The 25,766-nt window shown below is 43.7% G+C and overlaps 1 protein-coding gene across 3 annotated transcripts in view; it reads right to left on the reverse strand.

Moving 5' to 3' along the window:
- NEDD9 (neural precursor cell expressed, developmentally down-regulated 9) overlaps window positions 1–25,766 on the reverse strand; it is a 203,048-nt gene that overhangs the window by 15,827 nt on the left and 161,455 nt on the right. For 2 of the 3 annotated variants that reach the window (XM_025382551.1, XM_025382550.1), the window contains one exon: window positions 13,997–14,443. The exons of the other annotated variant lie outside the window; for it this stretch is intronic. In XM_025382551.1, coding sequence (XP_025238336.1) covers window positions 13,997–14,443 — 447 coding nt within the window. The remainder of the gene's footprint in view (window positions 1–13,996; window positions 14,444–25,766) is intronic. 3 annotated transcript variants of the gene reach the window in all.

The raw sequence follows: 25,766 nt of genomic DNA on the forward strand, positions 1-25,766 counted from the left end.
ATCTTGCTGAAGACAATTTAGAAAAATGAAGAAAAGCTAGAAAAGATCTCCTTAATAGTGTCAAGAGTTAAAGGATAATAACTAGGTCAAACTTTGGGAGAAGAATTAATAGAGGTTAGATTGCTTTTCCTTGGGGGCATGTGCTATTTTTTGCTGATCTGAAACAGGTGCCCGGGAGACTGTGTTGGGTTTTCTACAGCTGCTTTGGGTAAGGGGGAACATTGAACTATAGGGCTCACCAAAGTAGGGACCCCAAACCACCCCCGACTTTGGGTTGGAACCCTAAGGACCGTATCCAAAATAAGGATTAAGTGGAAGTAAACCCACCCTTGCACAGGCTGAAGACATCAGGGTTGCCAGAACATCTCAAAGCATGGAATCAGATGGATGCTTGCCTATGAGGCTGGCAGAAGGAAAGAAAATTCTCTCTGGAGGCAGAAAACATCTTTATAGGCTTCACATTATTTCTACAAATGTATTAAAAATGCGATGTCCCACACACAATCAAAGATGAACAGGAATTCAGGGGACAAGACAAGAGGAACACGACAAGCAACAGTCCATTCTTGCTTTCTAATGCGATAAGAATGTTATGTATGTCTTAGTAATCACAGATCTCAAGGCTGTTTCCTTTCAAAATGTTTTATGATCAAATCATGGGAGAAAACATTAATCATGTTTTAATCATTCCTAAATTTAAGTCAGATAGAAAGAAATTAATCTTTAGGAATGTATAGTGCTCAAAGTGAGATCTAAGAGGCCGTGAGAATTTCAAACCGAAGCAGCAAATGGTAAGAGACAGTGGTCCTTGATGATCATCTGTAGAGTTCTTTGGGTTGCTGTTTTCTGCTGTTCATATCAGTATTGGCATTATTATGGTTATCGCCAGAGCAGCTCAAGATACACCAATGGGAAACCCTAGGAGAAAATGTGTTTTTCCAAGTCTAGGAGATAAAGATATTTATGCAAGAGAAAGATGGCAAGGCTCCAAACTCAGGACACTTTATTAAAATGCTCGTCAGATGAGATCTTTTCAGGGGAGGTTCACAAGCTGGGTTTGTTTAGAGGATCTCGCCAAGAAGTAGGACACTTGCCCATCTCTCTGGAATGCCTCGAAACAAAGCATTTTCTATCAAGACAACTTCTGCTCACATTGTGTCACTTGTTCAAGGTCTCAGCAATTCTCCTTGGGGGCACTTCTTTCCTTGGGCATCCACTTCACCTCCTTAATACGAGCTGGCTAGGTGCCTAGGATGGGGGCAGAGCAGTGGCAGCAAAGGCCATGTGGTCAGGAGAACTTCAACTTCTCAGCTGTGTGCTGCTAGCTCAATGGAGCACTAAGGGAAGTGGGAAGGGAGCAGACGGCTGTCACTCACAAAGGCCAATCCTTCTCCCCACAGCAATCCTCATATCTACCATGTTTTGCTATGTTTCCTTCTGATGCCAGCCCTGTGGGTCACCCACCTACTTATCATGACTTCTCATCGCTCCCCTCCCAACACTGCCTTGTTTTTTTTTTTGTTTTTTTTTTTTTTTTTTGAGACGGAGTCTCGCGCTGTGTCACCCAGGCTGGAGTGCAGTGGCGCGATCTCGGCTCACTGCAAGCTCCGCCTCCCAGGTTCACGCCATTCTCCTGCCTCAGCCTCCGAGTAGCTGGGACTACAGGCGCCCGCCACCACGCCCGGCTAGTTTTTTTTTTTTTTTGTATTTTTAGTAGAGACGGGGTTTCACCATGTTAGCCAGGATGGTCTCGATCTCCTGACCTCATGATCCACCCGCCTCGGCCTCCCAAAGTGCTGGGATTACAGGCCTGAGCCACCGCGCCCGGCCCCACTGCCTTGTTTTAACTATTTCCCTCCTTACATGTGCTTCCAGCAACCCTAAGTAAGAACAAAGCAGTAAAAAAATGAAGCAGAAAAATCCTACTCTTTGAAAGGTGGAGTGGATGAGAGACAGAGAGATGGGATAGAGAGGAGACTGGGTAACTTCTCTAGTTGGTCATGCTCTAGTGACTTATTATCATTTATACTTCTACATTATGTATCTATCTGTGTCTATCTTTGTATGCATCAAAAATTTAAAAATTATAAAAATATATACATTTTGTCATTTTCACAAGATTTTAAAAAACATAAGAAATAGTACTTGAAAGATTTTCTTCTAAGAGAATGATGGGACACAGACCTGTTCTAGAGTCTATGTCCCATGATTCTCTAAGTCTCTACAATGCAAAGCAACATTACAAATAGCCTGAATTGTGCAATTGTTTGCCTCCAATATAGATAATGCCTTGATTATTGGCCAGTGGAGTTTACCCATGAATTTAGTAGAGCAGTAATGTATGGAATCAGCTTCTTGTGTCCTTCCCTAAGGCCTAGTCAGGAGCTAGGTAACCCAGGAGGTGCTCAGGAAATAACAATGGGTAATTGGTGAGAAGTTAAAAAGTGTCCATGTGCCATAATGATTACAGATTTATAACCTCACCATTCATAGTACCTACGATTCTCTGAATTTAAAAGTATGTTTTACTGATTAACAGCCATGTATTTGCACTTTTCTTGGCATATGTGTGAAGTAAAATTTGACTGCTTCCTGTCTATCTCTAATTCCTCCCCAGCCCCTGATTTATTTATATTATCTCTCTTTGTGTTTCATGAATTAACAAGAGTGTTTAGCTTTCCAAAACTGCCTGTTGGAAAGGACTTCTTTCACTTAAATGCCCTTGAAAAGCATTAACAGAGCTACCACAGTATTTATTAGACTTTATAATAACCTCTTTGTCTTAAATGAACTATTTGATCCCTTCCCTTTAAAGAAAACCCGAGGAAAAGAAACATTACCATTATCACTGCCTGCCCATAAGAACTGGGATCCAGTTTTCAGAAACTAAAGCTACAGAGGTTTGCCTGTTTAAAATCCAAGAGTACTAGTTGCTTTTCTATGACCAGAGGAAAAGCCACATGTTGCCTACTCTGGATTTATTAATTCTCTGTAAATTTGTTCTGCCCAGCTTGGGTGTAGCAGTGAGCTCATTTATTTACTTGCATAGCAACAATATAATGAAAACTGAGTCTGGCCTTAAAAATACACCCTCGTAAGCCGTGTCCATGGTTAACCCTTCCAAATGCTTCCCTTGTGCTCATGAAGTTTTTTTCCCATGTATTTTGGGGAGGTGATTTACTTTCTTTCAAAGTCGTTCTGATGCCTGATTTTATGCCAGAACCAAACCTTTTGCTAGCCACATCTAAATCACAGCCAGCTTCTTTCCCCAGCAAGGAAAAAGTCACAACTGGAAGCTCAGAAGTGGAGCAGTGGCGCTCTTGGGTCACTTTCATTTGACACAGCATTGGGCAGCAAACCCGCTCAATGGAAACAGTGCCCCGATTGTTAAGCCCCTAGCATGTCTCCCCTGCTGCTTTCAGGAAGCTCTTTGTGTAGCAAGTGCTAAAGCAATATTTAGTTATAGAGTGACCAAGCACCAGTGAGCAGCTAGGAGCATTTAACATGAAAGAACACGACGGGAAATGACGTCTGGGTTTCACAAGTGGTTGAGGTCTTTCTCAGAACAATGCCAAATACAAGCCTGTGACAAGCTGGATACAGCAAAGCCATTTTTTTTTTTTTTTTCTGTCTCATGGACTGAAATGTTCTTTGAATGAAAACTATACAAAAGCACAGATATTTTGGCTCTTCTGATGTCCAAATAAATTCAACAGGACACTGAGCGCTACATCTACACTGGGAAATGGATTTTAGAGAGATGCCCACAGACTGCCCTAAGGGGAATGGGACTACGGAGAGGAGGTGAGAGATGAGAATTTTGGGATCCAAATGCCGATTGGTATCATTTCCTCCTAAATAGGAGAACTCTTATGGTTTCGCTGGAAGAAGAGAGGCAGTAGCTGATGAGGCCAACCACTCACGAGGCAGAACTCGGTGCCTGCTCTGAAGGTGGTTGTTGTGTCCAGAGACACCAGGCCTAAAATGTCTTCTGCAAAATCCAATAGGATTAAATAGGGGAAAATGGGCAGAAAACAATGAGTTCCAGGATGAAGTGCTTTCTTAGCTCTTGGTAACAAAACAGGGATGAGGGTGCTCCTTAGTGGGGAACTCTGGAAGTTTTTTTGGGTACAAGACCTGGGTCTGTCAAAGACTGATTCTCACTGGCTCAGCACACTCCAGCCCCTGCCTCCTTGTGTCCCTGCCTGCTCCTGCTGTCTTTTGACACAGCTCTGTCTTCCAAAGTGCACTGTGGTTCTGGATGGGATGGTGGGCTGGATCCTAAAGGAAGAGTGGGAAAAATCCGCAAAAACTTAAGGGTCAAGTTGAAATTTATAATCAGTGCTTGAGTATCTTTTCTTTAAAAAAAAAAAAAGACTCTTGATGTCAGGCCATTTTTATTAAACTGTTAAAGTGATTCTGAGAAAGAATCAGATAAGGATATCTGCATCATAAAATTTTAGCAAAGATCATTAGAGATAATCGAGCGTCACTTGCCATTTCACAGTTGAGGGAACTCAAGTGGAGTTAGTTACTCAGGCTATTAATGATAGGGAAGTGAAGGAGACCGTTGGTTAGCTGGGCCAGCAGTGCAGCGGTATACCTTTCTCAATGCCCTGCGGCCTACACTAGCAATACATGTTAGACATTTTCCAGAAATCTACTACTTTCCTAATTTCACAAGTAAATTCTCTTTAAAAAAGTTACTTCCTTATATGACAGCCACAACTTGAAAACTGGGTAACTTGTGTTTTGGGAGGTGCCCCCACCTGGTTAAATGAAGTTACCCATTTGGAGGAATTTGAAGTCATTTGGAAAGACAGTCTTAGGCCAGGCGTGGTGGCTCACGCCTATAATCCCAGCACTTTGGGAGGCCGATGTGGGTAGATCACGAGGTCAGGAGTTCGAGACCAGCCTGGCCAACGTGGTGAAACTTCATCTCTAATAAAAATACAAAAATTAGCCAGGCATGGTGGTGCACATCCATAGTCCCAGCTACTCGGGAGGCTAAGGCAAGAGAATCACTTGAACCCAGGAGGTGGAGGTTGTGGTGAGCCGAGATTGTGCCACTGCGCTCCAGCCTGGGCAACAGAGCGAGGCTCTGTCTCAAAAAGAAATAAAAAGAAAAAAAAAAAGAAAAGAAAAGACAGTCTTTCCATGTGGCAGAGAAAGCCAACATAGCAACGTTCTCAGTGGTACTGGAGTCTAGACATCACCCTAGTGACCTGCTCGGGACTCCTGGATCAGCCCACTTTGAAGCTGCCCACTACAGCTGGGTGGGAGGAACTTCCATGCTCCTTAATTCAGATTCCCTCAGCATTGAGGCTACTCCCTGGACCTGAGGTGGGAGCCCTGGGCAGCAACTTTAATTCATCCTGCCAACAGGGTATGATTTAGCACCCAAATTGCTAATGAGGTGTCCAAATACGCCTTCTTCTTTAAGGGCCTGGCAACATCATCCTTCAGCCGGCATGTAAAAATCATTAGCATTGGAGTCAGACAGACGTGGGCTCAAATATCAATCCTCTCACTGGAGGCAGCAAGTTAACTTCAGCAAGTGAATTTCCTTCTCAGACCTCAGTTCCCTCCTCTGAACAGTGAACGCTGTGAGGTGCACCTCACGAGGCTGTGGAGAGGATCAGGTGGGAGTACCTCTCTAGGATCCCTGATATGGAGCCAAGGCTCGAGCTGCCTTGGGGTCACCCCCACTCTGGTTCTAAAACTATCTTGCAAAATGAGATGGAAGCATGGGGTAATGACACCAGTGAAGGCTGCACATTCAATTGGTGGTGACTTTGAAAACAAAAACTCATCCAATAAATAACTGGTTTAAGTGTGCCACGCTTTAAGAAAACCAAGTCTTATAAAAATTAATCAAATAAATCAGAGGTGATTGTGGCATTGCTAAAGGCTTCTTTGCTTCAAAAAACTGATATACTATGGAATCCCTTTAAAGAGGGGACTCCTTGGTACTCTTCAAATGTTACTGGAGTTACATCCTACTTTTTTTTTTTTTTGAGAAGGAGTTTTGCTCTTGCTGCCCAGGCTGGAGTGCAATGGCGTGATCTCAGCTCACTGCAACCTCTGCCTCCCAGGTACAAGAGATTCTCCTGTCTCAGCTTCCCAAGTAACTTGGATTAACAGGCATGCACCACCATGCCTGGCTAATTTTTTTGTATTTAGTGGAGACGGGGTTTCATGATATTGGTCAGGCTGGTTGCGAACTCCTGACCTCGGGTGATCCACCCACCTCGGCCTTCCAAAGTGCTGGAATTACAGGCATGCGCCACCGCGCCCGGCCTACATCCGACTTTTGAGGAACACACATTGTCCTATGTGAGTGGCACTGACACACTTTAAACAGGAGCAGCACGTCTCTCTAGAAGTTATCTTGACAACGTTTAAGGCACAGTTAGAATGAAGTGCTTTTGATTGCTGACCGTTTCTAGTTCTGCATTTTGCATGATGTATTCAAGCAAGTCTTTTTTTAAAGATTTGTACAACCAGGCCTGGCGCAGTGGCTCATGTCTGTAATCCCAGCACTTTGGGAGGCCGACGTGGGCAGATCACCTGAGGTCAGGAGTTCAAGACCAGCCTGACCAATATGATGAAACCCCATCTCTACTAAAAATACAAAAATTAGCCGGCATGGTGGTGGGCACCTGTAATCCCAGCTACTCAGGAGGCTGAGACAGGAGAATCACTTGAACCTGGGAGGCAGAAGTTGCAGTGAGCCGAGATTGCACCATTGCACTCCAGCCTGGACAACAAGAGTGAAACTTTGTCTCAAAAAAAGATGTGTTCAACCAATATTGTTTGTTTTATCATGAAATTAAATAAATAAATTTATTCTGTTCTCTCTCTCTCTCACAAATACAGTGTTCTCCTACTTAGCCAGACGTCATATTAAAGCAGTCTCAGCCGGGCGCGGTGGCTCAAGCCTGTAATCCCAGCACTTTGGGAGGCCGAGACGGGTGGATCACGAGGTCAGGAGATCGAGACCATCCTGGCTAACACGGTGAAACCCCGTCTCTACTAAAAATACAAAAAACTAGCCGGGCGAGGTGGCGGGCGCCTGTAGTCCCAGCTACTCCGGAGGCTGAGGCAGGAGAATGGCGGGAACCCGGGAGGCGGAGCTTGCAGTGAGCTGAGATCCGGCCACTGCACTCCAGCCCGGGTGACAGAGCAAGACTCCGTCTCAAAAAAAAAAAAAAAAAAAGAAAAGTAAAGCAGTCTCTTACCTCTTCACTCTGATAAGCACAGTCACTTAGCATGAAATCATTGAAAAAGGAGGGTTAACCTCTGTTTGCTTTGGTGTGGGTTTATAAGAAGTTACTAATGCACTCTTAGAAATATGCATTATCTATAAACTTTAGAACGAAGTGCAACTGAGTTTGAAGGCTTTGGCACTGGCCAAACAAAAAGGACCTTTGTTAATTTTTAAGGAGGGGTGTTACAGTTTGCTCATTGCTTTGGCTTTGGTGACTTGTCTGAGAAAAGATACTTCTCATTTTCAAAGTGAGCTCATAAAGTCCTGCCCTTCAAGTGCTGAACGACCTCCAGTTTTGTGTAGTATTAAAATGTATCTTGAAACTTCAGGGGTGACATTTTAGATGGCAAGTTCAGTTCTCTGCATAGCCCCGAAAACCATGTATCGAGGCAAACAATTCATTTAAATTAGGATTATCTTTATGTAGAAACGTACAATTCTGGAACATAGTTGTATTTTACTGATTTATAAATGAAGAAACTGAAGTACCCTCTGCCCTAGAAGTATTTTTTTGGGTGTGTGTGTATTTTGTGTGTGTATAGGCAGGGAATAGGAGAAAGTGAGGTGAAGTCAGAGTTTAACTTTTCTGGAAGCTTTCATTTCCTCTAAACCTATTTTTTGCTTGTTGTTAGACAAGTCATGCTGCTAATATATAGTACTTAGTTGGCTAGTATCTGAGTGACACTCTGGGCAACCAGATTTCACAATGCCTCAAATTCCAATAAGGGAAGTCCTTGTTCCTTAGCCAACAGCTTATGGGTGTCTGCGTGTGTGTGTGTGTGTATGTGTATGTACGTGTATGTGTGTAATTTGTGATGACTCAGTGTCTAGGAAGGTACAAACATTGTAGCTAATCTATTTCTGTTTCTTACATTACCTTTCAGGAATGAGCCTGGAAGACCTGGCTAAAACCTTTGAATCATTTCCTGCCAACATTTGGCTGTGACCCATTTTGGAAGGTAGAAAATGGTCCTTAAAGATGATGTCATAGGATCTTGGTAAATCTGAATATTACTTGAGTTTTCCAAGTGCCACCTCAAAGCAATACTTACCCCAGTCTAGACCATCACACGCATTGCTATGGCAGACCATTCCCTTTTTAAGGAGCCCTTGAGATCAGTGAAATATACAACATATTCTGGGACCATAGAGAAGGGAGAAACTGCTGGGTTGCAGAGAGGAAGCTTCATGAAGGGGATGAACCTTGGAGTGGGTTTTAAAGAATGGATAGGAGTTCACTGGGAGAATAGACGGGAAAGGCATTCTAGGTAAATCATAACACATGGAAAGGAAGTTCTCCTCAGAGGAAAAAGTCAGGCCGGGCACAGTGGCTTATGCCTATTAGTCCCAGCACTCTGGGAACCTGAAGCAGGCATATCACTTGAGGCCAGGAGTTCAAGAATAGCCTGGCCAACGGGGCAAAACCCCATCTCTACTAAAAGCGCAAAAATTAGCCAGGCTTGGTAGCGCATGCCTGTAGTCCCAGCTAGCAGGCTGAGGCATGAGAATCGCTTGAACCCAGGAGCCGGAAGTTGCAGTAAGCCAAGATGGCGCCACCGCACTTCAGCCTGGGTGACAGAGCGAGACCCTGATTCAAAAAAAAAAAAAAAAAAAAAAAGGCTAGTTTTCCTCCTTAGGTGACCACAGAGGAGTTAACTAATCTTGTCTAAATTGGGCAAAATGCACAGAAGTTAAACTCTCAGATAAGCCCAACTTTATATCACTCATGCTTTGCTTCAAGGTACTCATTTATTGTGTATGATTAATTACGCTTAGAGCACACAGGCAGTGACATTCTGAAAGTTCCTTCAGCGAGGGAAGTGACTGTATATAATCTGACACCTCTCATACCAGATGGTAATAAGCTGGACCATGGGATTGGAGCAGCAGCGTGTGAGGGTGGATGTGTGATAAGATCAGAACCACCTTTCAGTTAATTAAAGGTTAACTCTAATTTAACACTTTGATTCTCGCTTCCACTTTGTTCATTGGTTCACTGGGCTGCTATCTGTGGGCTGATGCTCTACCAAGTGCTTAGCCTATAAGCAGTCAGGAGGCAGCCATGGCCCCTGCATTGATGGAGCTTGTAATTTAGCCCCAAACTGATCTTCAGAAAGAGGTACAACAAATAGTTCCAGCAGTTAGAATAAAAGCGACACATCCAAAGAATAATCAGAGAAGCACACATAATTTCCCATGCAGATCAACCGTGAAATGAATGAGCTCAGGTGACAATTTCACCGATCTTTGAAGCAGAGAAATGAGACGATTTTAGATCTTTTTAGGCTTTTGGTTTTGAACATTTGTAGGTTTCATTTACCCCAAACCATAATCCCATATTAAGTAGAACTTTTGCTGTTAAAAATTGAAAACTTTTTTCTTCTTTTATAATTCAGCTTTTCAAATTATTTGACTATGAGTAACTCATTTAATTTATTATTGCCTATGGGTTCTTGGCAATCACGATGCATATTTAGAAATCTTTGCAAAGTGAGAAAAATATAACCTACATATTATTTTCTAATATGATGAAATAGTTATGAGCCCTAAATAGAACAATTAATGGGGTAGACATGATATGGTTTCCTAGACATTGGCCTAAATGTTTATTAGTTTCTGTTTTGCAGTTTTTGTGTTTCATATTTTGGAGCCAAAAGATCTTTTATTCAGCTCTCAAACATTCTTATAGGCACTGGGCATGTTGCCTACAATGCCTAATGGATAAAACGGCCCTGTGCATAAAACCCAGAGTGAAAACGACCAATGAAATTAAGTAAAGGTGTCAGCGTATATGGTTTTCAGATAACTTGGAGAGTTTTTTTTCCATGCTTTGCAGAATTCTTGTAGAACCAAAGAGAAAGCCACACACTCAAAAAGCACAGCATATGTGTTAGCAAGAAAGCACTTGTACCTTCGGTGTGTAGTAAGAAACACAACAGGGCTGATGTAGTAGAAAATAAACTCTGAGAAAGGAAACGCAAGGTGAGGGGAATGCATTCTTTTAAGTCCCTGCCATGCTAAGCACTGAGTCAGGGACCTTCTATGTATACTTCCATTTAATTCTCATGACAGCCCTATGAAGTAGTTAGGATCGTTCCCATAAAACAGATGAAGAAACCAAGGCTTAGAGATGGTCGGTAACTTACCAAAGGATATACAGCTATGGAGAAACAACCCGGCATCAGCTGAACCCTGAAGGCCTTACTCTCTCCACAGTTCTCATACTGTCTGCTTGTTTCCTAAAAGGGTGGGGATTTTATGACATATTTCTTTCTCTAAATGCTGATTTAATAAGTGATGAATGTCAGTTAGTGTGGAGGAGATAAAAGAGGGTGGATAGAGGTTGGACTTTCCAAGAGCAAAGTTGAAGTAATAGAAGGCAGAATTCACTGTCTCTTTTGTTTGTTTGTTTGTTTGTTTGTTTCCTTAAGTGATTCATTAGTAGAACAAAGCAGTGCTGGATAAAACTTCTGAAGCCCACAGTCTGTAGCAATATCAAGGGAATTTTGAACTATGGAAAGTCCCAAATCATAATCAGATTGGAACATGTCCCAGCTCCTTCATGGTCCCTTTACAATGTTTCTCGAGATCTAGTCCTAGGCCACCACCCCCAAAACTATGCAAGGAGCTCGATAAGATGCAGATTCCTGGGCCCCAAACCAGACCTACTGGATTAGCTTCTCTGAGGGAAAGACCTGGGAATCTGCATTTAAACTCACTGTCCCTACCTCTAGGGGTGATTCTATGCCCATTAACATTTTTAAACCCCACCCTGGTGGTTCAGAATAAGATTCCACTGCCTCCTCATTTTATTCAAGAGCTTTTAAAGACCATAGCTTAAACTATCAAGCATATCTAGTTCTGGGCTCACCATTATCTTACAGATGAAAAATTTAAAGAGAAAATGAGCAAATTGCTTCATTAAGCAAGTCAGTAAAACTGCTAAAATGCAAACTCAGAAAAATGAATAAGCCACGCCTGATCCCCAGTGCGCTGGGATTATCGCTTAGGGCCTAGGCTTAAGTCATTAAAACGATTCCCACCCACTGAGAATATCCTATACCCAGGAAGATGTTGACAGATGTTTTTTAAAGCAGTTGCAATTGCCAGGAAGGCTAAAATCACCTCCTAGCAGATAAGCCATCTCCACTATGAAAGAAAGGAAGGAACAGAGGAAAGGAGGAAAGAAGGAAGAGGGAAGGAGGGAAGGACGGCGAGGGGGAGAGAGAGAGAGAGAGAGAAGAGAAGTGAGGAAGGGAGTGAAAAGAAAGGAAGAGGCAACCACACTCCCACGGGTGTGAACCACTGGTCTAGGGTACATGGAGAGAGGCAGCCTAGAGACTCAGGATCAGGATACTGTGGAGAAGCCCTTGGTATTTGGCAGGGAAGGTGCCAGGGCCACCCTCTTGCCCTCCCCATCCTGGCCATGTCACTACCCCAGACCTTGACTGTGCGATGCTTCAGGCATGACCTACTCTTCAGCCCTGGCTGCAACTCCTGGAAGGGCTGGCACAGGGCATTTTCAGAAGCTGATTTCCTCCTGCAGGACTCATCTACCTTTTGCTAAACAGAAAATGTTCTACTGAGTGTAGACTTAAATAAAACAAAACATGGAATGTGAGTGCCTGAGGGTCACCCCAGCACCCAAGCCCTTTGACATCAATCCAAGGGAAGATGAGTCCAAATTTCTGCCCTCTGGAAGGACAGGGAGCCATGGGGAAAGCCTGCAGGGCAGTCCCAGCAGACACAAGGGGAAGAAGTCTGAAGGCTTAGGCTTCTCCCACTTGGAGCTGAAAAGGTTGGGTCTAAAAAGGAAAACACGCTACCTTCCTGCCAAAGTCAACCGTGATGAAAGTTTAGAGCCCACCACCTCTCCGCCAAGCATTTCCTGTTCTGGCCTCCCCATCTGCCTCACTGGCTCAGATGTGGGAGAGCTATTTTTAAGGTGCAAACAACCAGGACTAAGAATGAGAGAAGTTATTTATTTATAGTTACACCTTTCAACTGTTTTTCCCCCTCTGGAGATAGAGGCCAGGTTTCGTTTTCCCTTTGAATCTACAATTCCCAGGACAAGGAAGACTGAAAAGCCGCAGGTCAGTTTATCACCTCTAGGCAGGCATTGTTGTCATGGGCAGTACAAGTCTAAAAGCTGTGCACCACCCTTGAGGAATCCCTCTTAAGGAACATACACTCAGCTCATGCCACATGTGTGCTCTTGAGAAGTATTTTGTAAAACATGCTTTTTATATAAAAGGTGATTAAAAAATGCATTAGTGCTTTTGTTGTTTAAAGGAATCCACCCGCACAGTCAGGGTCTGGGGTGGTGACATGGCCAGGATGGGGAGGGCAGGAGGGTGGTCCTGGCACATCCCCTGCCAAACACTGAGGGCTTTCGGCACTATCCTGATCCTGGGTCTCTAGGCTGCCTCTCTCCATGTACCCAAAAATGCATTCGTGCTTTCGTTGTTTAAAGGAATCCTTTGTTTTTTCAACCGAGGATTCTAATAGCATCAAATAGATACTCCCTAATTTACAGAGGTTTTAAGATCAGACTTCATATTAGATTTACTTGGGACAGGGCAGATCTATAGCTAGTGTTCTAAGGGTCAACAAGCTCTTTCTGGTTATGTAATTGCATCTTTCCTCTTGTAATTCAGGGATATCTTCTTACCCAGTTAAATTGGTTCATTCCTAATACCAAACCTTGCAGGACCCGTTGGAATTTGCCAGTAAATGAAAGAGGAAATCCCTCCCTTGTGATGTTCACATAAGCATCATCTTGGTTGTGGATATTACCCCGATCAGTCCACTGACATTATTTTCCTGATAGCACGTGTCCCCACCTAGCATTCTCTTGGTTGCTTCCGTCTCCCCCACGGCAATGTAAGCATCACCAGGGCTTTGTTTATCTTTAATTAATCACTGTATCACAAGCTTCAAAAATATATTAGATGCTCCACATTCATTGTTCAATTAGTGAATTTCTATTGACCTCAAATTGCTAAAGTATTTGGGATTATACAGGGTGTTGCAGAGCCCCCCACACTGTATTTTTAAATTAATATCTTCTTAAATATCCAAGTTCCACTGTTTTCACCCACTGCCTCAGGCATTATTATAAGAATGACTTGAAGGACAGGAGGATGGCTTCATTCCAATTCCACTAGTATCTATGCATTTTCAATGAGTCAAACTAAGCTGACAACTCTACAGAATGAGTTGGTCAGCACGACCTACTCCCAGTTTCCTCACTCTCACTACTTTGGGTGGGTTCCTTGTTCAGCCAGGCCACCGAGGTCATGATTCAGCTTTTGGCCAAGGGAGGCTCCTTGTTGCATCATCAGGCTTGTACGAGATTTGGTGTCTGTTCCACTCCATGAAGAAACAGAAAAGATAGGAAACTATTTGAGCACAGAATGAAGGCTTAGAAGCTAATGTATGAGAAAGATGGAGAGAAACAGTTTAACAACCCATGTAACCCAGGATGACACAGGAACTTAAGAGGGCTGGAAATCAACCATACTCAGCACGTGGTAGTTCAAAGAGGTTTTGCTGAATAATGGATGAATGGCAAAATCATGCATACATGATACCTGAGCTAAGGTATTGGTTATATCTACTTCTTGGCAGCTTCAAGTTATTATTTTGGGAACATTTCCAAATGCTCCAAGTGCAATGGGGAAAAAAAATAAGTAGGCACAAAGATTTAGTTAGTCACTTACTCACCTTTTTACCCACATGGGGCCCACTGGTTCCCCCAATACTTCTCTGCACTGATGGTGGCACCTGATATACCTCTTGTTCTTGGGTGCCATGGCCAGTGGGGACTTGGTAAATTCCCTGATTTTGGTAGGAAGGTGGCACTTGGTAGATGGTGTCTCGGGGAGCAGCCTGTGGGTTTGGCACTTGATAGAGCTTCTGTTGGCCAAAGGTCTGCTGCATCAGTCCAGAGGCAGGCTGGTCATGACTGGAGGTGGTCTCCTGCACAGGACCAATCAGAAGCTTCACCCGGTTGCCTGGGACAATGCCTTGTCGACCATGTAAGGAGCACAGCCACCATCCTTCCAGTCCCCCTGTGTTCTGCTCTATGACGGTCAGGATGTCTCCCTTGCGAAAGGCCAGTTCCTCGGCACACTCTGGGACATTGTCATATAAGGCCCTTGCCATAAGATTCTAGGAAAGAAGGAAGAGAAGGAAACCGTGTTAGAATATTGGGTCAATCCCTTTAGCACCTAAGGCCTGTGCTCCTATGGAAAGGCACACTTCCTGGAAAGAGAGAAGCATAAATCTGAACAATAGACTGTAAGGAGAAAAACAGATGGTGCAGACAAAAGACAGATACATACATACTGCATCTGCCACCAGTGACATCAGACTGCCTCCTTGGAAAAGCTCAAAACACCAGAAGAGTTCTTTCCTCTAGCAGGAGATGCCGTGCCAAGGAATTATGAGTAGCACTGTTACAGAGTTAGAGCATGGTTCACTATTCAAAATGTTTTTCTTCCTTTTTTAAAGTGAGCTTAAGGAAAAAAAAATCCCGAGATATTCAGACGTACAACAATGAATATTTCTCAATATTGTTCTATACTGGAGGTGAAAAGAGTAAAAGAAAAATCCCAAATAACACAGTACAAATAGCATTTATATTTGGAGTTGAAAAATCAACAGAAGTCCATATATATATGCCTTGGCAGGGCTTAGAAATTCTTGTTCTCGGATGACAGGAGCCTCGGATCCAGAGGGAATCTATAAGCAAGGCATACAGACATGCCATCAAGCATGGAGCACAGGCCGGCAGTCATCTACATCTTCAGCTTTGACAATGAATTTATTAACACATAGGAGGATGCCAACTCTTCTCTTTCGGTCTTTTCTGCATACCTTTCCTGAGGGCCCCTCCTCGCCCTCCCCTTTCGTCACCTACTTCTTGAATCTCGCCATTCACATTGGAAAAGCTGTGCCTTCCCCTTTCATGGGTCCAACACACTCTCCGTCTTTGTATGAAGGCCTGTCTGGCACATTCAGTACTAAGCAGACAGCCAAAGTAGGCATTCAGCAGAGAGTGGGCAGGAGGTACGTGCTGACATTCTTGGAGGCCTTTCAAAGGCTGGGAAGATTTCATTTCTTGGCATTAGTAAAGTTTCCCAGCACGCGGGCAGCCATTCCCGCATGCCTGCCCCCTTCCCAGAGCACAGAGAAGTCGGGAACGTTGTTGATTCAGCACAAGCCCTCGGAACACTAAAAGTGATCTCTAGTGCTTTGTTAAGATGTTTGGATGCACTTAATGTCATTGAGGTGGGGCTCATTTATGGAAGAAGGGATTGCGGATTGGATGGGGCAGGTTCGTGACTTTATTTCATACCATGACATATTCGTGGGATTTTCGGCTGAGGTTGTCTGGACTTTTGCCCTCTGTTTTCTTCTCTAGCGACGTGGACTTGATCATTCAGCCTCGAGCTTTTCATTTCTTTGAGGCTGACTTGCACCACTCACGTCCCCCTGTGCCAGCCCCATTGCCACGGATTGTGCGCATTTTCCACTCTGGAGGGCTGTGCAATGGAAGGGATCTGCCCTCTATTCAGTAGTTGGGAAGGTCCAGTTCTGCTGCTGTGAGCCAGGTTCCTCTTAGCCAGGGCAATTAAAGGAGATAAAGCCGTAGAGGACAGTCCTCAGGAAGCTTTGTGATACTCTTCAAGAATAAGGTTGAAGTCCTTTTTCTTGATAGTTATGAGATCCAGGAAGTGTGGGACACAGAGAGGTGAGTGGCCAGGGAAGCTAGAGGGAAACTGAGGACTGTGTGTTTCAGGGGAAGGATTCACTGGGTAGTTAATATTCCAGGAGGCGTTGGGTTTCATCTGACAATTAAAAGTTCACATACATAAAGATAAAATCAGGCAGCAGTTTATCCTGTTCATGGAACCGTTTAAGGATGGTGTCATAATCCTAAAATTGCCTCTGTTTCTCTTCTCCCATCTTTTGGGTGTTCTGTATTTCACAAGAGAAATCATAGAGTTATAGAGGACAAGATTTTGGTCCTTTTACTAAAATGACCTCCAGGAAATGATTCCACCAGAGTTGTACCGAGATTATTAAGTGGGGAGAGAGCTGACCACTCTGGCTTCTGTCTGTCCCTTTATTCTGGGCCCATTCAGCAATCGGGAAGCCCCTACATGAAATCAGAAGTAACAGAGTTGGGCCAGTTGTATGAGAGCTGGGGGTTGGTAGCTGTGCAATTATATTGGCTACAAAGAAGGGAAAGAAGAGAAACAGAAAACAGTAGAAAGGCAAAGGGCTACAGATCTAATCAGCATAAATCAGCTCAAAGCATTCGGAATTGGGCCACTTCCAACTCCAAAAGCACCATGAGGTACTGAAGTGGATCACTGGAGCATGATTGATCAGAGGCAGATAGAAATCCCCGTGCGAGAGTCGTCCTGGGCGTTCTTTGTCTCCTGTCCCAGTAACCTTCTTACCACCTGGTGAGCAGCCAGCTAATGTTTCTACACCGGCCCGTGAGTTGCTTTTCGGGGGAAACTCTCAGAGCCCCACAGTCTGGGCTGATGTAGGCACCGCAGGTGAGTCCTCCGGACGGGTGGCCAGGACTTCCCAGCGGTCCTCCTCAGTGCCCATAGAGATTAGGTTTCAGGCACAGCTTGACACTGCTGTTAGTAGCCAGGACCCCAGCACTAGTCTCACACCTGTTCACACACTGATACATATTCTCAGCCTTGGCTGAACAGGAGTATGAGTTATTTAATATCTGTGCAAGCTACAGAGAGTCAATGTCTATATCCAACCACTCTCCTAAACTGAAGCTTACAGCTCCAGAGACCTTTAGAGACACCTGGACACAATGCCCTTGAGTCACAGATGATGAAATGGGGCTGGGGAGACCTATCATTTGCCCACGGCCACACTGTTGGCAGCGATGGAAAGAGAATTGCGCTCTTTTAGTTTAATCCTCTTTCCAGAACTTTAAGCTACCTTAGCTCAGCCACACAGCATCCTTGTTACTGGGCTCGGTTCCATTATATGATAAAGTACTGAAGAGGACCAGTTCTTCTTTTCATGTCTATGGAATAAATTGGATATTTGGGGTCTTTGGTTCTAGCCGTGTTACTTTGCCAGGCAATAGCTCCCCTTTGGGCCTTAGTTTCCTGGTCCTTGGTAAGCTATGGTGATGTTTTAATTAATTTGCTAGATGGCCCTTGGGCTTCAGGCTCCCTCTCCGCCTTGCCTCCTCTCCATTCGCAGTCCAGGCTTGGTCCTATTCTAATGATGCTATTATGTATGTTTTATACCTATCTGATATTTATCTCTCTCACGATTACATTTCAGAAGAACTATTATCTCAGAGCAGTATATTTCTGAATTATGAATGATTTCTTGTCACTGCAACCTCTTGTTGAGTATCTGCATACAAACAGCAATAGTGCAACCACTGGCTGCATTCAAGGGAATTTCTAAGACAACATATTAATAATGATACTACTTGATAAATTATGGATAAATCTCATCAGATTCCAACACAGATAATACATCAGCAAGCAGGGAAAGGCATGGGGCAGGAGTTGGGCTTTCGAAAAGATTTGGTGTTGGCGCAAGGTTTCAGTAAGACCTTAACAGCCAAATGAATTTCAGCTGGACCATAAATCATCTCATTCAAAAGTGCACATCACTTGTATGTAGGAAAATCAAGAATGAATTCTTCTGGCAAGGAGGTGGAGGGACCCTCTCCTTCAGTGCAAAGGTGTGATTCTTTGAGGCCATAAAGTCAGAAACTGATGATCTGCTATCTTAGAAAAACCCCAGAGAAGCAGTTTCGTCTACTCAAGATCTATGCTTTCTCCTGCCTGCCCCACCACCTTGGATATTTATCTCCAGGGTAGGGAAGGTCAACACAAACAAATCAAGGAGAGATAAGAGCACTATGTAACTCTATATTCAGTTGGATGGTGAGTCTCCAGTGGCTGGCAGTTAGCAGTGCAGCTAGAGCTTGGCAAAATGCCAAAACAGTTAGGGCCCAGAACTTGAAAGCCAGAAGGAACTTTAAACAATTACCATCCAACCCTTTTACTTTACAAAAGAAAAAATGAGCCTCAAGAAGTTAATGATTTGCCAGGTCACCTGGCAAGAAAGTCTTAGAGCTGAGACAGGAATTCAGGCCTTTTGTCTTCAGGTCCAGAATTAGGACAGAATTTAGTCAAGTGAAATGCAGGTGCAACACAAGCTGTGGCTCTAATCAGGATTGGAAACCAGCATTTGGGATCACGAGCCCTATCTGAGGGAACCCTGACTGCAGCAGCCTCTAGCCTTGATCCCCACCCCAAGCTTCCTTGAAACTGTCTTCTTCTGACCTCCACGATACCACTTTTTAGTTCTCCCTCTTCTCTTGACCACTCTCATCCTTATTCTCCATCGGAGACTAAATCTTTTTCCCATCCGTAAAGTGATCATGTTCCAAAGAGATTTGTCCTTTGCACTTTCCCGTTCTCAACTATGTGCTTACTCTCTACAGGAAATCTCATCTATGGGATGGCATCTGAACACACAAATATTTCCTAAAGCCATCGTTTTTGCTGGATATTTCTTCTGCACTCCAGTCCCTTATATCCAGTCTAATGGGCATCTTCCTCTCTAAAAGCAAGTGAAAACACCTTTTTCTCCTGCTTTGCTTTGCTTGGTTAACAGCATGCACACAGCTGCCCAGAAGGAGCCACAGAGGTTTGTTATGTCTCTTCATGACCTGCAACCCATCAGTGGGGCCCTGCTTTCCACCTCACTGCCACCCTTCATTCAGGTTCTTAGCAACCTTTTTTTTTTTTTTTTCTCTGTAGCACAGAGATTGCTTCCCAATTGGCTTTCCTCATTAAACTTCTTCCTCCCTCAAAACCCATCTTCCATTTAACCAGACTGCGTATCTATCCAAAGGCTGTTTCCCTTCCCAGTTCTCGATCATATACTATTTCTTTACAGTACAACTTGGATTGTCCTGTTCAAGACTGTGAACTCCTTAAGTTCAGAGATGCAAATTCCTTTTGCATTTCCAGAACTTTACCCCCATATCCAAAATGAAATATAGACTCATTAAATGTTTACTAAGTTGAAATAGATTCTGGACTCTGATTTCCTCATTGTCTGCAGGGAGGGTGAAATTGTTTTACTTAAAGAGTTCAGCAAGACATTTGGTTAGAATTTTCAGATGGAAGTGGGGAAAATGAATGAACCAGAAAGAGAAATGTCATATCCAAGTCACTTCAAGCCTCACAGCCAGAGACTGTGGGAGACAGACAGCAGGAAAGTGCCTGCCCCTCCCTATTAAAACAGGATAATGACGCAGATCGGTAGCCTGACCCCCCTGAAACTAGTGTTTGCAACTACGGAGCAAACAGGAAGGCCAAGAGGAACTGACCATCCCAGTGAGATTAAGCACAATGGTCTCTTTTAAGAGCTTTTCTCCCTTCAGTGTAGCAATCTGCTTTTGGCACTAGGTGACAGAGCACCATTCAGACACTTTGCCAGACCACTTGGGTTCTGCTGTTCCTGGTTCCCAAGCTATGCCTGAGGAGAAGGAAGAAAATACTGTACAGTTGACCAGAACGCGGGTACAGAGAGCTCTAGGTCACATGATGACTTCTACCCCTCACCCCACCTCCAACTGCTCCCTGCCTTTTTTTCCTTCCCTCACTGCTATCAAAATGTCAAGAAAGCTTATTACTCTTATGTCAGAGAAACAATCTGCTTTTCCATATATGGAGAGGTGTGACTTGTAGTTTCCATGACCACTCATGCGGTCCTTTTAAGAGAAATGAGACACTATGTCTGGTGTATCAGCCCACTAAGACCGATAGCATCATCAATGGCCTGGCTTCCTCTGATTATTTTTACTTCATTCTATATTTGTCATGCAGGAGATCCTGCCATGGCTTCAGGGTTGCCCCATTCTCAATGACATTATTTTCCTGTACCCAATCCCCCAGAATTTTAGCCTGGACTTTTGTGGGTTTGCGTGCCTGCACACACAAATGCATGCAGAGGACAGACCCTGAGAAACAGACACGTCAAGGAAATGGCCATCGTCAAGGAAGTCAATCCTAAGGCAGGCGGCTGAGGGATGAACATCGTCAAGGTCAGTCTCGGGGCACAACGGGGAAGAGAAAGGCTCACGTGCTTTTGTGCATACTGATGAAAACCAGCTTTGGTCTGAGGACTGCAAACCATTTTGGCTACATTTCTCCTCTCCTTCCCATCATCACCTTTGGGATAGAGGGGGATGTGGGCTTTCCCCAAAGAAGGAAACAGCCATAGTCAGAAAACATGGATATCTATAAGTATCAGGATTTTAATTCTCAGAATACTTGGTTTACACTTAGGTTCTTGCATCTGAAGATCTGGAATGTTGAATTTTTTGAGTTGGTTCCTCTTGAGATTATGAAGTTGCAGACATGAAACTTTCACATTCAGGAGACAGAAGATATGATAAGTTATGATATGATATAAGATATGCTATGATATGCTAATTTTTTTCCCAGTACTATTTGCTGACTGTGTTCTGACACACTTTTCACTAGGTGAGCGAACGAGCTCACAGAAAGGCAAGAGCAGGACCCCACTTTGTCCCACTAATCCCCGTCATCCTTCTGCCCACTGGTGAGGGGTGTTCAGCATTTCCCACCAAGGACTCCTCTGTCACCCAGATTGCATTTCAGGCAGTAATTTTTATTTTCTGTAAAGTGCTTCTTTTAGACCCCTATGATGGTTACAAAGCTTACGTGAGTATCTTGGACCCTCTCTGAATCTTGACATCATTCACTTTGTCCTGAGTTCTCAAGTTTTCTTAGAGTTTCCAGCTTTGTGAACTTTAGCTATAGATTTCTCTTTTGAGCATGTCTGAGTGGGAGAAGGTTTCAGAAATGTGACATTAGATACCTGCCTCCCGAAGGTACTCTTGGGCATGGCAAGAGACGCTGTTAATACTCCCTGGATGTGCTATGGGACAGCGCCCTGTGTGTGGTTGTGGATCCAGGGTTTGGGAATCTTAACATCTCTTCCACACTGGCCAATCCAATCTGATGAGGGATCATTTGGAACCCAGCACTATTTTGGTGGCTGATATACCAAAGTGAAGGTACTTTTTGAGAGCTGATGAAAAGATCCAATGCTCATTGCAAATTTGGATATTTGGATCTCAGAAAGAAATCTCTATCTGAAGAGATTTGGTAACATGATATGGACAACATAGCTGTGCAATTAAAAAGGGTTTCCTCAAAAGCTGGGTTTCTCTCCTTCCCCACACTTGAATGAATGCCATGTATTCTTGCCTGATTTAGGGTTCATGCTGGACAAACGCATTCATATGCTAGGATTTGTTTACTGTGTAACCAACAAAATCTTAGGGCAAAAAGTTAGTAGGCAGATTGCATATATGTGTGTATATGTGCAATGTTATAGTCAACTTCTATTATTTCCTGGCCCACGGTGGAAGACGAATTTGACTGCTGAGTTCTATTTTTCAGTCGTCTTTGGGTTTACTGAAGCAACTCCTGAGAGTCTTAAAGAAGGTGGAGGCCGGGCATGGTGGCTCACGCCTGTAATCCCAGCACTTTGGGAGGCCAAGGCAGGCAGATTGCCTGAGTTCAGGAGCTTGAGACCAGCCTGGGCAACATGGTGAAACCCTGTCTCTGCTAAAATACAAAAAATTAGTGGGGCATGGCGGCGTGCACCTATAATCTCAGTTACTCAGGAGGCTGAGGCAGGAGAATTGCTTGAACCCAGGAGGCGGAGGTTGCAGTGAGCCGAGATCGCACCATTGCACTCCAGCCTGGGTGACAGAGCGAGACTCCGTCTCAAAAAAAAAAAAAAAGAAGGTGGAAGAACACCTAGATTTTTATAGGTATTAGAACCAGAAGTCACCCATACCTTGAGCAGAGTTGATTAGTAAGAAGGAACCATTCTAACCCAGTCTCCTTATTTTACAGCCCAGACGGTCTCTTATTAGATTAGCAGCAGAGCCAGAGCTAGCATCTTGCTCACCTCTTAATCTAGAATTTTTTCCACCAGACAAGGATGCCCTTCCTGAGAATCTTCTCCATCTTAGAAGTCAGCACTGTTGCTATTAAGCCTTGGAATTTTGAAGCATTTGTCCCAGGTTGCCCAGTTTTGATAGATTTCAGTACAGTATCTTGGCAAGGGGTCAAAAATGCAGGGCAGGCACAAACTCTTTTCAGGGTTCCGTCCATAGATAAATCTGACAGGCACCATATAATGATGAAGGCCTGACACCCACCCACCCCCAAGATAGATTTTATTAACAATAAAACAACCATCTGGATTTCAGCCAGCATTACAGTGTTGGCACTGGATCATATCTATCTGCCTGTCTAGACAAATCCCTCTAACATCCAGGTACTAAGGGAAGAGAAATAAGAATTAAGTTTTAATGGACTGCAATCCACTATATTACAATATACTTCCAAAAATGATGTCATTTCTCAAAGTCAAAATGCACAAGTTATAACATCTGATAAGGTGTTTGAAAGAAGAGAAAGAGGTTCCTATTTTCCATTCCCATCTCTCTTATCTTCCTTCACCAAGCTATGCAGCCCGAGGTTATAGCTAAATCCACCAACACAGATGCATACACATCCTGGCAACTCTTGTCCATCTTCCAGCCAGAACCGAGCTGATGGAAATGGGATGCCACCCTCCCTGGAACTCTTTTAGATGTCACCTGACCTGGGTTTGGTGCCTGATTGGTATTATCTACTTCACTTGTGAGGTCCTCAGAGAGTTTTAGAAAATAGATTCACACACTTGGCTGAGAGGTGTGTACAGTCATACACTGTCAGCAATGCAGCCGCTAGGCTCTCTTCAGGAAGAATTTTCGAAGCTGCAGTTTCTCAGAAGACAGGGGAAAGGTGGCAGGAGCAAAGGGAACAAAAAACCCTCATTGTGAAATTGTTCAGTGCCGAGGTGGAGAGACAAGCTCTTACACGCACATGTTTTACACCAGTTTATGAGAATAAAATAGCTTTCTTAAAGACCCAGCTCTAAATGCATGTTCCATGATGAGGTACATATTGTAGAGAAAGATGCCAGAGAAATACTTTAAAGTTGCCTTAGAGATGGTTTGATGGGTTTTACATTTGACTTGAATGAAACTATGCTTCTTAGTATTTTGTGGTATTCGCTGAAACAAACTGGGGCTAGGCCTGTAAGAGGAAGTTGCTTTTTGGTTAGTACCTGTTACGTTAAGCTCAACATCAGTAATGATAAGATTATGGCAATCAGTTCTATGGGGGTATTTTTATTCTTCTGTCACATAAAACCAGTAGGGCAGTTATTTTTTAAGCAGAAGGAGTAGAAGAGATTAGACCACTGCTTCTCAACTAGGAGATTTTTGTCCCTCTAGGTACAGGCAGTGTTTAGTGGCATTTTTTGGTTGTCACCGTGTGTGTGTGTGCACGTGTGCGTGTGCATGCACACATGTGTTACTGGTATCTAGTGGGTAGAATGGCCAGGGATGTTGCTAAACATCCTACGGTGCACAGGACAGCCCCCACCACAAAGAATGACCTGGCCCTCAATGTCAATAGTGCCAAGGTTGAGAAACCCTGGATAGAGGAATGGACACCAGACTGAATTAGGAGGGTCTAGCTTCAGACTTCACGTTTTAAGACTAATGGACCACCAAATCTCTGCCTTTTGTGTCTCTGTTTCCCTGTCTGCAAAATAAATATTAATAGACACGTTCTTCTTTATACAAGTATGAGGAATCATGAAATTATATACTCCAAATGTTCTGATTTCTTCAGAAAAAAGGGTCTCTGTGAAATCAAAGCACAGTTATTATTAGTATGCCAAGATGAGCTCATGAAATTGTGTCTTAAGAACTGTATTCCTCTCCCTGGAAAAAAAAAAATTCCTCCAGGAAAAAACAAAAAAACCAGAAATGATCTCATCATGATTACACCTGCCACACCAAAAAACAGACACACTTCAGAGAAATGAAATTCTTTCCCTTCAGCAATGAACTAAGCTGAGTCTGTAATTAAGATCTTAATAAGGGAGGCAGGAGGCTCGATTCAGGTGCCGCGGGCTATGAGGCAAGAGCGCCCATGCCAGGTTTAAAGCAAGAACAATTGGATGCAAATCCCCCGCACTGCTTGACACTCTCAGGTGTTCCAAACAAGTCCATATTTCAAAATGGACATGTCTTTATTTCTAAAGATGCCTATTTCTGTAAAGAAAAGGAAAGGGAGCACCTTGTTATTTACAAGTCAATGTTTAAAAAAACAAAAAACCCACAACATCTTAGATAGTTTCCCGCAAAAGGCTGCTGTAAGGGAGGTGGGATAATGCCTTCGACAGTGGGTTAATCTCAGGAGCAGCTCTTGATGACAGTCTCTACAGTGACCATGTGTTTCCGGACTCTCCCAGGCAGTCCCCAGGTTCAAATATCCTTTCCTTTGTCAGACCATATGTCCCATGTTTTTTAGTTTGTAAAACATGGATACATACTCACAAAAAAGAAATAGTTTTGAAACCAACAACAAAGGATGGGAATGCAAGTATGTTTCTTGATTATGGATCTGTCATGGTTGAATTTCCGATTTGGGAGAAAAAAAGCTAGGCACTGATAAGAATCTTAGATTCAATCAACGTATGTGTTCTCTAATTGACAAGGTGATCTCTGTAAGGAAATGAGATCTATTCCAGGGCCTCTGGGCCTCTGTGAGATTGCCTAGAAGTCCAGCTCCACGGTGACAGGGGTTATTAAGAGAAAGGAGGCTGTCCGGTTGCGTGCATTTCTGCTATTCCCTTCCTCGAGACCATTTAAAGGTGTGCTTGTCATGCTGGGCTCTCAGTGGAGAGGGTCAGGGAAGCGGCGATAACACTGGACTTCTTCCCCAGGGGAGCACGCAAGGGAAAGAGGGCTTGACATGTTGCTAGGCCCACGCTGCTGTGCTAGTGCGGCCATACTGAGGGTCCACAAACCCATTTCCTGCCAAACTCTCGGTCATGCCACAATGACTCGTAACGAGAACCAAAGAATAAAAGGAGAAAAAAACCTCATCGACAGATGACTGACGTGCCCTGACAGTAAAGACTCAGAAGTAGCTGGAGTGTCTAGAAGTCCACTTTACTGCCATTTTCTGTGTGCTGGCTTTGCCTGTTTTGGTTATTTTGGGAGGCAGAGGGTGTTGGGGGGCAGATAAGCCCAGCTCATTCTTAAAGAGTCCTCTAGCTGCGTCCTCAGTTAGCCTCATCTCCTGTGGGAGTAAGGCATTCAACTAAGGAAAACAAATGGACTATTATGAATCATTGAGATTAAGGCTAACTCACAGTTACCAAGTGATAGCACAAGGTTTCTGCCTAACCAAAAAATATGAGGAAAAACATTAATGACACATCATGTTATCTAAATGCATAATGCCTTAATAAGTAGACAGGAGATCTGGTTCAAATATGAACTTTACTTGTGTTTTGGTTACTG

This window comes from Theropithecus gelada, chromosome 4 (genome assembly GCF_003255815.1).
Source record: "Theropithecus gelada isolate Dixy chromosome 4, Tgel_1.0, whole genome shotgun sequence".
In the NCBI taxonomy this organism is placed as follows: Eukaryota; Metazoa; Chordata; class Mammalia; order Primates; family Cercopithecidae; genus Theropithecus; species Theropithecus gelada.